The sequence below is a fragment of the Beta vulgaris genome, chromosome 3, assembly GCF_026745355.1.
Source record: "Beta vulgaris subsp. vulgaris cultivar EL10 chromosome 3, EL10.2, whole genome shotgun sequence".
Taxonomy (NCBI): domain Eukaryota; kingdom Viridiplantae; phylum Streptophyta; class Magnoliopsida; order Caryophyllales; family Amaranthaceae; genus Beta; species Beta vulgaris.
The window spans coordinates 4,115,778-4,128,431 of NC_079204.1; the positions used below are offsets into that span (position 1 = coordinate 4,115,778).

Here is a 12,654-nt window from a genome sequence, read left to right on the forward strand (position 1 = left end):
TAAGCGAAATCCCTATTCTCACAAAGTTTCTCTAGTGAGAATTGAACCCCCAACCTAAATGTTGAAACATACAATTCCAACCACTAGATCAAGCTTAGTTTGGTACCTCGGTTATTACATTTTTTTTTAAAGGCAAGAAGTTCCTTACAAGGAAAGAGAGAAATTGGGAACCCTCCTTACAAGGGGTGAGACTCGATCCATGACCACTGAGGTTGGAGGTAACGCCAACACCACTAGGCTATCACCTGACTGCATAGATTAGATTGCTACTATATTTACTCTTTAACATCCATTGGTGTACGTTCAATATTGTCACGTATAAATGATGTGTCGGCTGGTCTTTAGTTTACTCTTTACTAGTCCACCTAAAGTAGTGGATATAAATAACTAATAAAACTTGCATCAAAGTCAAATTCATTTCTCAATCACTTGCATATTATCTTATCAAATCTGAACATCCTGTGAAACTAGAGAAAGAAAGAAAGAGGACCAAATCGAAAGAAATAAAAATAATGGCACAGAGAAAAGGTGTTTTGATGCCCATAATTGCCCTTGTTCTTGGTGTTATAGCTGTTGCTCTTAGTTTTCTTGCTTATTCCCAAAGGATTAAGGTGTGTATATTTGTAATCCTAACTTCTTTTTATTTTTACCGATATATTGATTATTATATTACATTGTTTAATGTTGCATGATTATACTTTGTCAAAATATGTAACAACATTGATGTCTTCTTATAGAATACGTCTTGATTTACATAGTTTTTTTTATTACAATACTTCTTTTACATAGAGCAACTAAACTAACATATATTCGAACCTTTACCTTTGACGAACATAAATACGAGATATATGAGTAAGAGATGAAAAGGCTTAATTTTTTCATTTCTTATTTTCACCCAGCATCATATACAAATTTAAACATAGCATGTGATATATACTTAGTACATTTCAAGGGGTGATACAAATACTTGGAGTAAAGATAGTCCACAATTTATTTTTAAGATAAAAATAGTTAGGTATAAATTATAATCATCATGTTTGAATAATATGTAAAAGTATTATTGTAGAAACTACCTCTACTTCCTTTGATTTGTTTAGGTTCCGAAAATTCACCCTTATTGAACAACGAAGACCTCCGTATCATGTAACTCTTTATCAAATTTATTTGTTATTTTTACCTTATATGATTTGTAAGAGCTCATAAAGCTCAGTTTAGTGTTTGGTTAGTTTCCGTTTATCATTTGTGTAGTCTTTTCCTAGCTTTATTTTCAGTTTTTATTGATATAAGTTTTGTTAATGTCAAGATTTATTTGTTATTTTTATCTTATATAATTTGTAAGAGTTCATAAAACTCAGTTTAGTGTTTGGTTAGTTTCAGTTTATCATTTGTGTAGTCTTTTCCCTAGCTTTTATTTTCGATTTTTATTGATATAAGTTTTGTTAATGTCAAAAATTTTAAAAATTCACTCGATCACCTCAAAGAAAAAATTTATACTAGTCTTTTCAAGTAAACATTTGTTTCTTTACTTTTATGCTTTTTCATTTTTTGACGTAAAATAGATAGTAGATTTGTTTCTATTTTTTGTTAAATCTTTTTCACGGCTCGATAGAGAATTTGATAAGCCAATGATTTTTTTTCCGTGTTTCAGAATATGGTTAACCGCAAGTCCATGCTTCCAATTTTTTTTTTTTAACCGTGTTGGTCGAGTATGATACAATTATTTTGGCCCACCTGCCTAATACAAAGCTGAAATCTAAACTTAGTCATCGTGTGATGTCCCACAACTGGCCCATTAAACTGATTAAGATTGAAGCCCAATTGATTGACTGGTCGCCAACCATATAAATTCTTACTATTCAAAAAAAATATATAAATTCTTATGGTCCAGCTAGGATGCCTAGTGGTTAGTAAGCTGGCCATTTGAAGGTTTCTTTCTTATTAATGACTTGCACATTAAACAACCCATTTGATAGTTTTTTTTGTTTTTTTTTTTGGATTTGATATGAAAAATTCCCTTGTAAGAAGCAGGAGAAATTAGGAGTCCTTCTTGAAAGGTGAGAATCGAATCTTTGTTACAGGGGTGAAAGTAGAGTTTCACAATCACTAGGCCAACCTATCAAGGATGTCTTGGCCTAGTGGTTAAGATTGAGGTGTGTGAACGATAAGTCACAGGTTCGAATCCCTTTTCTCCTTGTTTGTACTTTGAACTGTCTTCGTGGCTCATATAAATAATAAAAAAAAAACATGCACTAGGCTAACCTTAATCCTCAAAAGAAAATGAAAATAGGGCTGTAAGATTCGAACACTCTCATACAGTGAGTTACAAATTTATTACAATTAAGAGGATCTTTGCACTACCGACTAATCTACCTACTATACCGTTTTTGGTAGGTTGGTATAACATGCGGTATAATGGTAATGTATTTATAGGTAATTATATTAACAAAGTATATTGTCAATATACATAATAATAATGCTTGTGTATCTTTGAAAAATGATGTTTTACTTCTTTTGTTTTTTAGTTGCACCATCTGATATTTAAATATTAATCATCAATCAACTTTTACAAGCTTTAGCTCTCCAGTATATGAGAAAAAAAATGATCAAATGGAATCCTGTTAAATTTATCTCAATGCGAGCATTCTAATAGAGATATTAGTGTCTAAAAAATAAAGTTAGAGTACGTAATAAAACAAATGGTGCTCCACAAAGAATGCAACACCTAAGTTTTGACGGTTTTAATGCACAACTTTGACCTTAAATATCTTGAATTATGTATTAATAAAGAAAATAATATCAAAATATATATATATATATTGAAACTACAATTGACACAATTTAACAAGATCTCACAATTCACATGACCAGGTTATTATTTATATAATGATGGAAAATATTAGTCGAAATTTATAAAGTTTGACTCTAAAAATTACGGGTGTTACATAGTTTTTGGAACGATGGTAATATATGTTAGATTCTACCTCAGAATTTAGTCATAAGTTCTAATTTCAATCTTATTGGTTGGGTAAACAGGCTGAAGATGTTGGTTCCAAAAAAAATGGGGTTTGTGTTTATCCAAGTAGTCGAGCATATGCGTTGGGTATGGTTGCTGCTATGTTTCTTTTGGGTGAACAAATCATAATTAGTGTTGCTACCAACTGCTTTTGCTGCTGTGGACCACGCTTTCCTTCAACTTGTACTGCTATTACCTCTATAATTCTCTTCGTCTGTTCTTGGTATGTTATAAACTCTTGCATTATTTCTATCAAAGGACCAACTCAATCAAAGGTTTAAGCTGATGGTTGAAGTTTCGAGAATAGATTTATATTCTACCACGCTCCCTCACGTGAGAATCCATTGGGCTTGAAGTGTGGATGCAGCATATGTCCCCCTCATACATGACGCTAAATATTTCACTTAGAAATGAGGGGTGGATGAGATTTGAACTCATTACCTTTATGTCACGCTGGATCTGATACCATGTATGATGGAGGCCTAAACTGCATCCATACTTCAAGCTCAATAAGCTCTCGCATGAGAATCTATTATTAGGACCCCAACCATCAGATTTTGTTTGTCCTTATTTAATTTTCATGGGTCTAAAAATGAAACTATATAGTAACTTTGATCAATAAAATAAAACTACTAACTATGTACTTCCTCCGTTTCAATTTAGTTGTGACACTTTTAAAATTACGAACTTCTAGACAGTTTTTGGGGAGGAGAGAGATAGAGAAAGAAAATAAAAGAGTCCCACGTGATAGAAGAGAGATAGGGATAAGTTATTACCCAAAATGAAAATGTCACAACTAAATTGAAACGGATGAAGTAGTAGATACATTTCTAAATCATTAACTCCTATTCCATTTTTCATAATGCAGGATAACATTTGTGATAGCATACATAGGATTAATATACACAGCCATGCACAACAAAAGCAGTTATCTAGCAAAAGCATATAGTGGAAACAATGGTAACTTCTGTAAATTGGAAAAAGATAATTTGTTCCTTGGAGCTGCAATTTGGTGCATAATTACCATCATTTTAGGTTTAATCTCTTATGCTTTCTGGATGTGTGGTGCATCCAATAAAAACAATAATTATCAATCTAGATATGGTAATTCTGAACAAGGAATTGCTATGGGACAACCTCATACACAACTAGCAAAGGAACAATATTGATGATGTAATTTATGTTAATTGGTTAATGTTGTATACCCAAATCAAATACTGCAAGAAAAATTGTGTTTCATCTTAGAAGTATAATTTTTCCCTTAGAAAGTTTGTTGTGATCTTAAAGATTACATCTTTTGAGCTTAATTACATTGTGCCTAATATATGCTGTTATATGTGTTTGCTTAATTAAATAATTTGTATTCTGATGCAAGAGTTGATTTGGCTTTTAAACATCTAAGGGTGCGTTTTTATCACCTAAAATCTACCTATCTAAATGTATTGAGCTTGAATTTAACTTGCTTGAATAAGAAGATATTCCCCCTGTTTTTTTTATCATTCTCACCTGGAATCTTGTCACTATTCATGTTTAGAGAGAATCTTTTCAATTTTTTTCAATTTATAAGAAATAATATAGTCATGCGGGTCTTCTTTGATTCGTCTCAATTAGTACTTTATTAATGTTCAATCGTTATATTTTTAAGATATTTAAGTTCGAAGATGTGCATTGGAAGACGTGTACAAAAAGTGAAAATGATAAAAAGAAAGTAGAAGGAGTATTGTTCTTCATTCTAGATTAAACTCTTGTAACCTATAATTTTAATGATCATAAGCTCAACTTGATCGAATTCATCTAACTTTATTGGCCTTGAATACAACATTCCAAAGTTATTTTTCTTAGATTAAGTGAAAATACGGTGATCAAAAAAATATAGCCTAAAACACGTATAAGTTTCAACTTCAATTTCATGTATCGAAAAAAGGACTTATACGATATACATGCTGATAAAATACGATCCGAAACTAACTTGTAGTTGTAATGTTATCCTAATTAATTTCTATACGGTTTGAAGCTTGACGAGTTAGAGTGGTAGGAAGTGTTTACATCGTAGGAGTACGATTTTTACATAAAACCAAGGATTTATTGGCCTAGTGGTTAAGATTGAGATGATGTGAACGATAAGTCACATATTCAAATCCACCTTCCCCTTCTTTGTATAGCATTCGCGACTCATATGGATAAAAAAAAAATCTTGTATAGATAATCAAAGTGATATTAAAATAATTGCTTTTAGGAAACAATAATTCTTCCATGTTCCATAATAATTGGGAATTTCTCGATTTCCATATTCACTTAACCCAAAAAAGGGGGAAAAACAAGAAGAAAAGAAAATTTCCCCTTTCTTTCTCCATACGTACCCCATAGGCCCATAGGACTATTTCATTTTTTAGAGCGCACAAAAAATTGCGGATCAGTACAGTGAATGCCAATCCCCATCCATTTCAATCCGGACCCACAATGATATGTACGAGTGCTCCGACTTTATCACCCATGAATTCGCCTACGACATCGGCGATATTCTGGATAATTTAATAAGATAAAAATGATATATAATTTAAAGGTGAAGATATGTTACAAGCATAAGTAACAGTTTAGTTGTAGTGTTATGACATTATAAAGTAAGAAGTCGCAAATTTGAAACCTTTTTATGCAAGTTGTTTTAGACGAATCGAATGAAATCCCTTATAAATATATTTATAAATTGGTGTAAAGTTCAATCAAATTGTAAGTTTTTTAAAAAAAATCGGATCATATTAAACTAAATTATAAAAAATTCAGACCGAATCATCTTATTTTAGGTATAGAGAACATGTATAGTACACGAAGAATGAAAAACAAAAGGGCAAATTATACTAATAATTTGAGATATCTGAACTTCTAAGGGTATGTTTTTAAAACAATTCTATATGACCTAGAACTTATTATTAAAAAAAATAAATAAAGAGAGGAGGTATGAATTGACAGAGGGGAGAGAGAAACAAGAATCATTAAAATTTAAGGATCTTGTACCCGTAAAAATAGGTTATAAGTCTAAGGAATGGGTTTGACTGTTTGAGAAGACACCTAAAACCTGGAGTAATAATCAATAATTGTTCAATGAAGACTGAAGAGGGTTCTATTGTTATCTACTCAACAATTATACATATATCATATATTGAATGGTGAGGTCAATTCTTGTAGGGATTTTTTGTCCATGATTATTTTACTTACACTCGTTTTTGCGAGAAATTACTTTTCTTACAAAATTTTGTACAAAGCTACCTTTGTTATGTTATTATTTGTTGACCACTACCTAATATTCTTTTCTGCTGTTTGACTTTAGTTTTCCGGTGAGTAAACTCATGTGCAGGTCACATGACTTGTTATTTTCTTTATTTTATTCCCCTTTCTATTGAACAATTATTGATTGTTACCTCCATGACCTCATATGTATAATTGTTATGTTGAGAGTAATAATCAATAATTGTTCAATAGATAATTACTCCATGACCTCATATGTATAATCGTTATGTTGAGAGGTCATGGAGTAATAATCAATAATTGTTCAATAGATAATTATATTGTATTATGTTCTATTTTGAAACATTAAATATTGGACTTTAGTGAATTGGTGGTTAAACTCTCACACATTGTTAAGTAGCTGATAGTTGATTGTTACATAATTCACTACAATCGTAAAATGACCAATAATGACATGTGCACAGTCTATTGTTGTACCTTTTATTGTTTATTAATGTAATTTTCAACAATTTTAGGACATAAACATAATTCACCCACTCATTCACAAACCTCTAAATCTCTAATGTCAAAAATCTCCCCTCTTAACTTGTTCAAAATGAGCTTTTTGAGCACAATCAACTAATTCAAACCTATCTTTATCAAACACTCAAATTAGAGACTGACTTGTCAAATCCTGTAATATAAGTTCAAGCCTCTTTTTTTTTTTATCCACATGAGCCACGAAGGCAGTACAAAGAAGGAGAGAGGGATTCGAACTTGTAACATATCGTTCACAATACCTCAATTTTAACTATTAGTCCAAGACATCCTTAATTATATGAGTTCAAACTTTCAATTTGCTTGAAACCTCTCTTTACCAAACAAGTCGAATATCTTAAAAATCATTTGACATAAATAATGAACGCAGACATTCTACAAATGTACTGTATACAATACTCCCAAGGGGAGATCTTGATTTAGAAACTCATTTCTAGGCTTTATTTTGGCATTATGGGATTAATCTATTCCTCTAATTATTATAATTTGTGTTGCTTTTGCCTAACAAGTTTCCAGCTTTACAGGTCTCATTAGCAAAGTTGCACCCTTTATCCCATTATTTTTTTCTCTCTCAACTTCTACCTTACTGTGGGACCAAGAAACCCTTTGTTTCTTAGGTGGATTCATCATGTTATTGATAATTGTAAATTGAAAATGATGGGTTTCATTACTTTGATCTATTTTTCTACTTAATATGCTCTTTATTGACTGTTGCTGCTTTTTTGGACAATTTACCATGTACACGTACAACCCTAGATAACTTTTTTTAATTTATACCCATTTTACCATTTCTTGGTGTAATTGATTTTAAACTTTTGACTAATGTCTTCTCTTTAATAAGATTAAGATGCTAAGTTGCATTAAGGGCATGTTCTATTCGGCATAAAACAACTGAATTGAATTGAATTGAACTGAAATGAATAGTGATATATGTGAGAGTAAAAGCATTGTCTAGAGCTGAACTGTATGAGACGAACCGACCCGAACTAAACTGAATTGAACTGAACTGAATTGAACTAAACTGAAAATAAGTTGGGTAGAACAGACCTAATCTAGAAAGAATGTCAAAATTTTATGGATTTTTCTAATGTAATTGTGTGTTGATTGAGTTTTGGTGATTTGTTACTTAACTTTGTGTTTGTGGTCCATCTATTTTACTACTATTTTTGAGCAAACATGTGTGGCTACAATGGGATAATACAGTAATGGAGTATTTAAGTAACATGTTTGGTTTTTAGATATTGGTGGGTGAATGTTATAATCACCTCTTTTACATACAAATGCAAATCTTTCCACATGGGCTCGCTTCCATAAACTGAGTGATAGAATCAAAAACAAATCTCCCTACCTCCAACCAATACTCATATGGCTATCTTAGGTAATTCATGCGATGTATAGGTCATAGGGTTATCTTTAAAACTTCATAAAATAGAAAGCGTTTTGAAAAGAAAAGTGAAGACTCCAATTTTGGAGATGGGTTAATCCTTCCTTCGAACCCTTCTCCAAATAAGCTCAAAGAGGGAAAATCCACTATTAGAGATAAGATAATAGTTTCAAGAGACCAGGTTAGTTCTTGGATCAATAATAATAACTCATTATAAATCACGCTGAAACCCAGCTTAGAAAAGTAATCCATCGTAAAATCGCTTAAAGATTTTTAGGAAGTGTATATAATATGTTGTTACAACAATAACTCAACAAGAAGATAAGTCATAAGATATTGTTTAACAAAAAGGTTACTTCATTTTGTGGCCATGTATTGTCTAGTTAGGTTTAAGAGTTATGCCACTCTGGAAATCTACAATTTGCTATTCAACTGTTTTGTCTAGATGTACCCTTTATTTATTTTTCTCTTTTCACACTCAATTTTTCTTCTATGGAATAATGGTGACAAAAAACCCAGGAATCTAGTCCCTTTTTATACTTCCTAAAAGCCTAGATTTTTATAGCTGTAGAAGAATGAAAATCAAAGTGGGGATCTGAAAAAGTAAGGATGTAAAAAGAAATGAACTAGTTGGGTTTATAAAGTCTGATACTTTTCACTGAATTCCAGGACAAACAATCATGTTCTTTAGTTCTGTAACTAATTTTTCCAGAACTTACACATGTAAAAACCCATGTTATGTTCATTCTCTTAGTACTTAATGTCAGATTATACTTTTAAGTACCTTGATGAAGTTTCCTTATGCTTTCTTCTCTTCTGAAATCTCTGCCTTACAGTTCAAGCAATTAAGTCTTACAGCAGCTAATACTTTCATTTAATCAAGTGAGAAAGCCATTACCTCTTGATTCATTGTAAGTTTTTTTTTTTTTTTTTTGTCTAAAGTTCAATTCTTATGTGTTTATATGCTCAATTAACAGTGTTACCAAATTCGCAATTAAAAAATGGGTACGAGAATGCAATTCGCTATCTAGTTTTTTAAAATTAGCGCAAAAGTAGGCCACTTGCATGTACCAATATGCTGGTTTAGAGAATTATTTAATACTGGTTTAGTATGTTATTGGTTTTCCTGTATATTCTAAAATTATGCCTGATTTTGTTTTCTAGTACCTTAAGGAAATTCTTGATTTTGTGTTCTGTGGTTGATTTTTAGAGGTGGGGAAAGCAAATTTTTGGTAATGGAAGAAGAGGGTGTATCAAAATCTGTTCTGTTTACCTCTCAAGCAAGAGATGATAGCTTATGTGCAATGTATTTTGGTATGTCTTGTGCATTCTTTGCTCTTAAGAACTTATCAGAGCAACCATTAGATCAAGACCAAAAGTGTTTAGAAATAAGGGACAAAATGCTCCAAGGGAGTGCCCATCTCTTGGGATTGTTAGTATGGAGGAGAGTACAAGGAGAAGAAGCTAAGAGTATCGAAAAACACGAGCTTGTTCGTAAGCTGGAGGCAGCCGAGAGAGAAATATTCGAGTTGAAGAGGACAAGAAGTGAAGATGCTAAAGCCAATGATAAAGTTGCTAGCATCTATGCTGCACAAGAACAAAGTTGGTTTGCTGAAAGAAGGAAGCTGAGGCATCAAGTCGCGAGTCTTTTGAATGACTTAAGAATTTTTGATAAACGGAAGAATGAAACTATTTCGGAATTGAACAAGAAACTCGGTGAGATGGAGGTATTGATTAAGTCTAAGGAAAAAGTTTTGGAGGAAGATGAGAGGAGGAGGAAGGAATTAGAAGAGAAAGTGAAGTCTACTGAAGTAGTTTTGGAGGAATTAAGAGAGGCCAACAAGCGCGAAGCTCAAGATCATTCATCTGAGCTTTTGAAGCATAAGACAGCTTTCATTGAGCTTGTGTCTAACCAAAGACAGGTTGAAGCAGAGTTGGGTAGAACACTTAGACAAGTAGAAGCGGCTAAACAGCAGCTTGAATATGTGTTCGAGGAAAAGGAAGAGGCAATGTTGATGGTGGAAGAGCTATCAGCTGAGATTGAGAAAATGCGCAAAGAATTGGAGCAAAAGGACAAGATTTTTTCAGTAATGTTGAGGAAAATTAAGCTGAATTCACCTGAAAAACAGATGATTTTGAAAGAGGTTAAGTTGTTCAAACCCAAAAGAAAGATGATTGAAAGAAAAACAGAAAGGTTGGGAAGTTTTCCTGGTTCGAGAAGTGAAAGACACACTTTGAGAAATTTGCTGTCAAGGCAAGTTAGTTCAAGGTTGTTAGAGGCTTTTCCTAATGATGATAGAATCAAATCAGAGCAACATGATGCTGGTTTTGATGATTTGGATGCTGAAGTTAGAAAGAAAAATGAAGATTATTCGCCACATTTTGAGCAAGGATTTCCTGAAGAATGTACAGAGTTTCGTAAGTTTCTGTCACTCTAATCTTCTCATTTCTGAGTTTCCAGTATCAGTATCAGTATCAGTATCAGTATCACCCCTAGTTTTAAAGTCATATGATATAATTTCTACTTAGATGAACTTAATAGTCATGTTTTTCTGTAACCTGATAACAGAAAACTGGAAACTACAAGTTCTTCAGGTTTTCATATGTAGTTCTTAGTTTTATGAAAACTGAAACTGGAAACAGAAGACAATAACGAACAAGCCCTTATAGTTGTTTTTACTATTGGTTTTCATTTTCTGTTGCTCTCAAACTCTCAGATGACCAAGCAACTCGGTTAGATGAATGGGTTCATGCAGAGGCAGAAAAGTACCATAATGCTATTGAGAAGCGGCATCAGCTGGATTTAGATTCGTTGGAAGAGCAATTACGCATGAAAGATGATAAACTAGAAGCCTACCGTTGGCAGGTCTTAAGTGCAGAAGTGGAGTCAAAGAGGTTGCAATCAAAATTAGAAGGCCTTAATCAAGAAATGTCCCAACTCCGAGATCATAACTTGAAACTGCAGACCTTGTTAGTGGACCGAGAAGTTGAACTCAAAACTATGAGGGATCAGATTGCAACACAATTGAACAATTTCAATGCTCAAAAGAGTAAAAAACTTTCATCTAGGAAAGAAACACAGCAAGATGATGATCATGGTTGGTCCAGCTTTAAGATCTTAAAGCGAAAACCAGCTACAGAAGAGGCTAAGAAAGTAAATGAACACGAATCTTTGTCGAAACATACTTCATCAACCTCATTCGGTTCCATTGAAGATGTTGAAGAGAAAGACGGTTTGGAAGGTTCTGAAACCATAGGAAAAGAATTAGCAACTAATATATGCTTGAAGAAGATAAACGCATCACCATGGAAAGTGGATCTTCATGCCTTGGGAGTTACTTACAAGATCAAAAGGCTAAATCAACAGCTACTTATGCTTGAGAGATTAACTGGAAATCCAGAAAATAATGAATTCAAGGATTTTTGTTTGCTGATTTCTTTGCTCAAAAAGCAAGTTAGCAGGTATCAATCGCTTCAAGAGAAGACCGATGATCTTAGCAAACGAATGGTGAGTTTCATACATATCTTGCTTATTAGTCCTGAACTTAACTTATCTGAAGTATATAAAGTTATAAGCTGTGAAGTTAACTAATATTAACTGTGCTCTTTATCTTCAGGGAGAGAAGGATATAAATGTAAAACGAGGAGTATCAAGTTCCAAGAGAACGAAGGAGGAGAAAAGAAAACTCGAGCACTTCCTAGAGGAGACATTTCAGTTACAAAGATTTATTGTTGCAACAGGGCAGAAATTGATAGAAGTACACTCCAAGATTGGTTCTGGATTTGCTGGGATTGCGAGTGAGCTTGACGGCCTTGCTAATTTCGATATGAAACGTTTTGGTGATACTATGCAAACACTCTTTAAGGATGTTCAAAGAGGTCTTGAGGTCAGGATTTCGCGGATTATTGGAGATCTTGAAGGAACACTAGCTTATGAGGGAATTCACTTTCTCAAGTAGTAGTAATTTTGGAGTCTAAAAGGTTTCAGGGTGTTTTTTTATTTTGTGTAAAAATCATTGGATGTATATTCTATCTTTCAGTCAAGTTGATGCAAAAAAATACTGACTTTGTAAATAAACAACCATCCAAAATAATATTATTTCATAAATGTGTTTGTTGTATACTGCTAAAGATAAGATGTTTGGAGAATATCTAGTTATATAGTTGCATTATTTGGTAGTTTTCAGAACATTCTTTGCAGGACTAGATTTGGATTTATTAGTTAGATATGCATATATTGATATATAGTATAGTGATCTTCCAAACTGTCTTTTTCATATAGAAAAAAAATGTGATATAATATATGCATATATTGATATATCATGAAGGATGTCAGAAAAATCATTTTCAAACTGGTTTATGTAAGGAAGGAATTTATGAATCTAGATCAGTTATAGTTCAGTACAGATATGGTAATTCAATCATTATACTCACTCTTTGTGGTTCGAAGTTAAACAGCAATATGGCAGTTATAGTA

General features: G+C 32.6%; 2 protein-coding genes across 2 annotated transcripts; both read left to right on the plus strand.

Annotated features, from left to right (window-relative positions):
• The first annotated feature begins 403 nt into the window (after window positions 1-403).
• Window positions 404-4,802, plus strand: LOC104888225 (hypothetical protein). The gene is made up of 3 exons (XM_010673121.4): window positions 404-611; window positions 3,034-3,236; window positions 3,882-4,802. Exons 1-3 carry the CDS (start codon window positions 513-515, stop codon window positions 4,180-4,182), a joined length of 603 nt encoding a protein of 200 aa, XP_010671423.1. The 5' UTR covers window positions 404-512; the 3' UTR covers window positions 4,183-4,802.
• Window positions 4,803-8,518: 3,716 nt separating this feature from the next.
• On the plus strand, window positions 8,519-12,298 carry LOC104888226 (COP1-interactive protein 1). The gene is made up of 4 exons (XM_057393507.1): window positions 8,519-9,088; window positions 9,388-10,595; window positions 10,895-11,685; window positions 11,795-12,298. Exons 2-4 carry the CDS (start codon window positions 9,413-9,415, stop codon window positions 12,134-12,136), a joined length of 2,316 nt encoding a protein of 771 aa, XP_057249490.1. The 5' UTR covers window positions 8,519-9,088; window positions 9,388-9,412; the 3' UTR covers window positions 12,137-12,298.
• The last annotated feature ends 356 nt before the right edge of the window (window positions 12,299-12,654 follow it).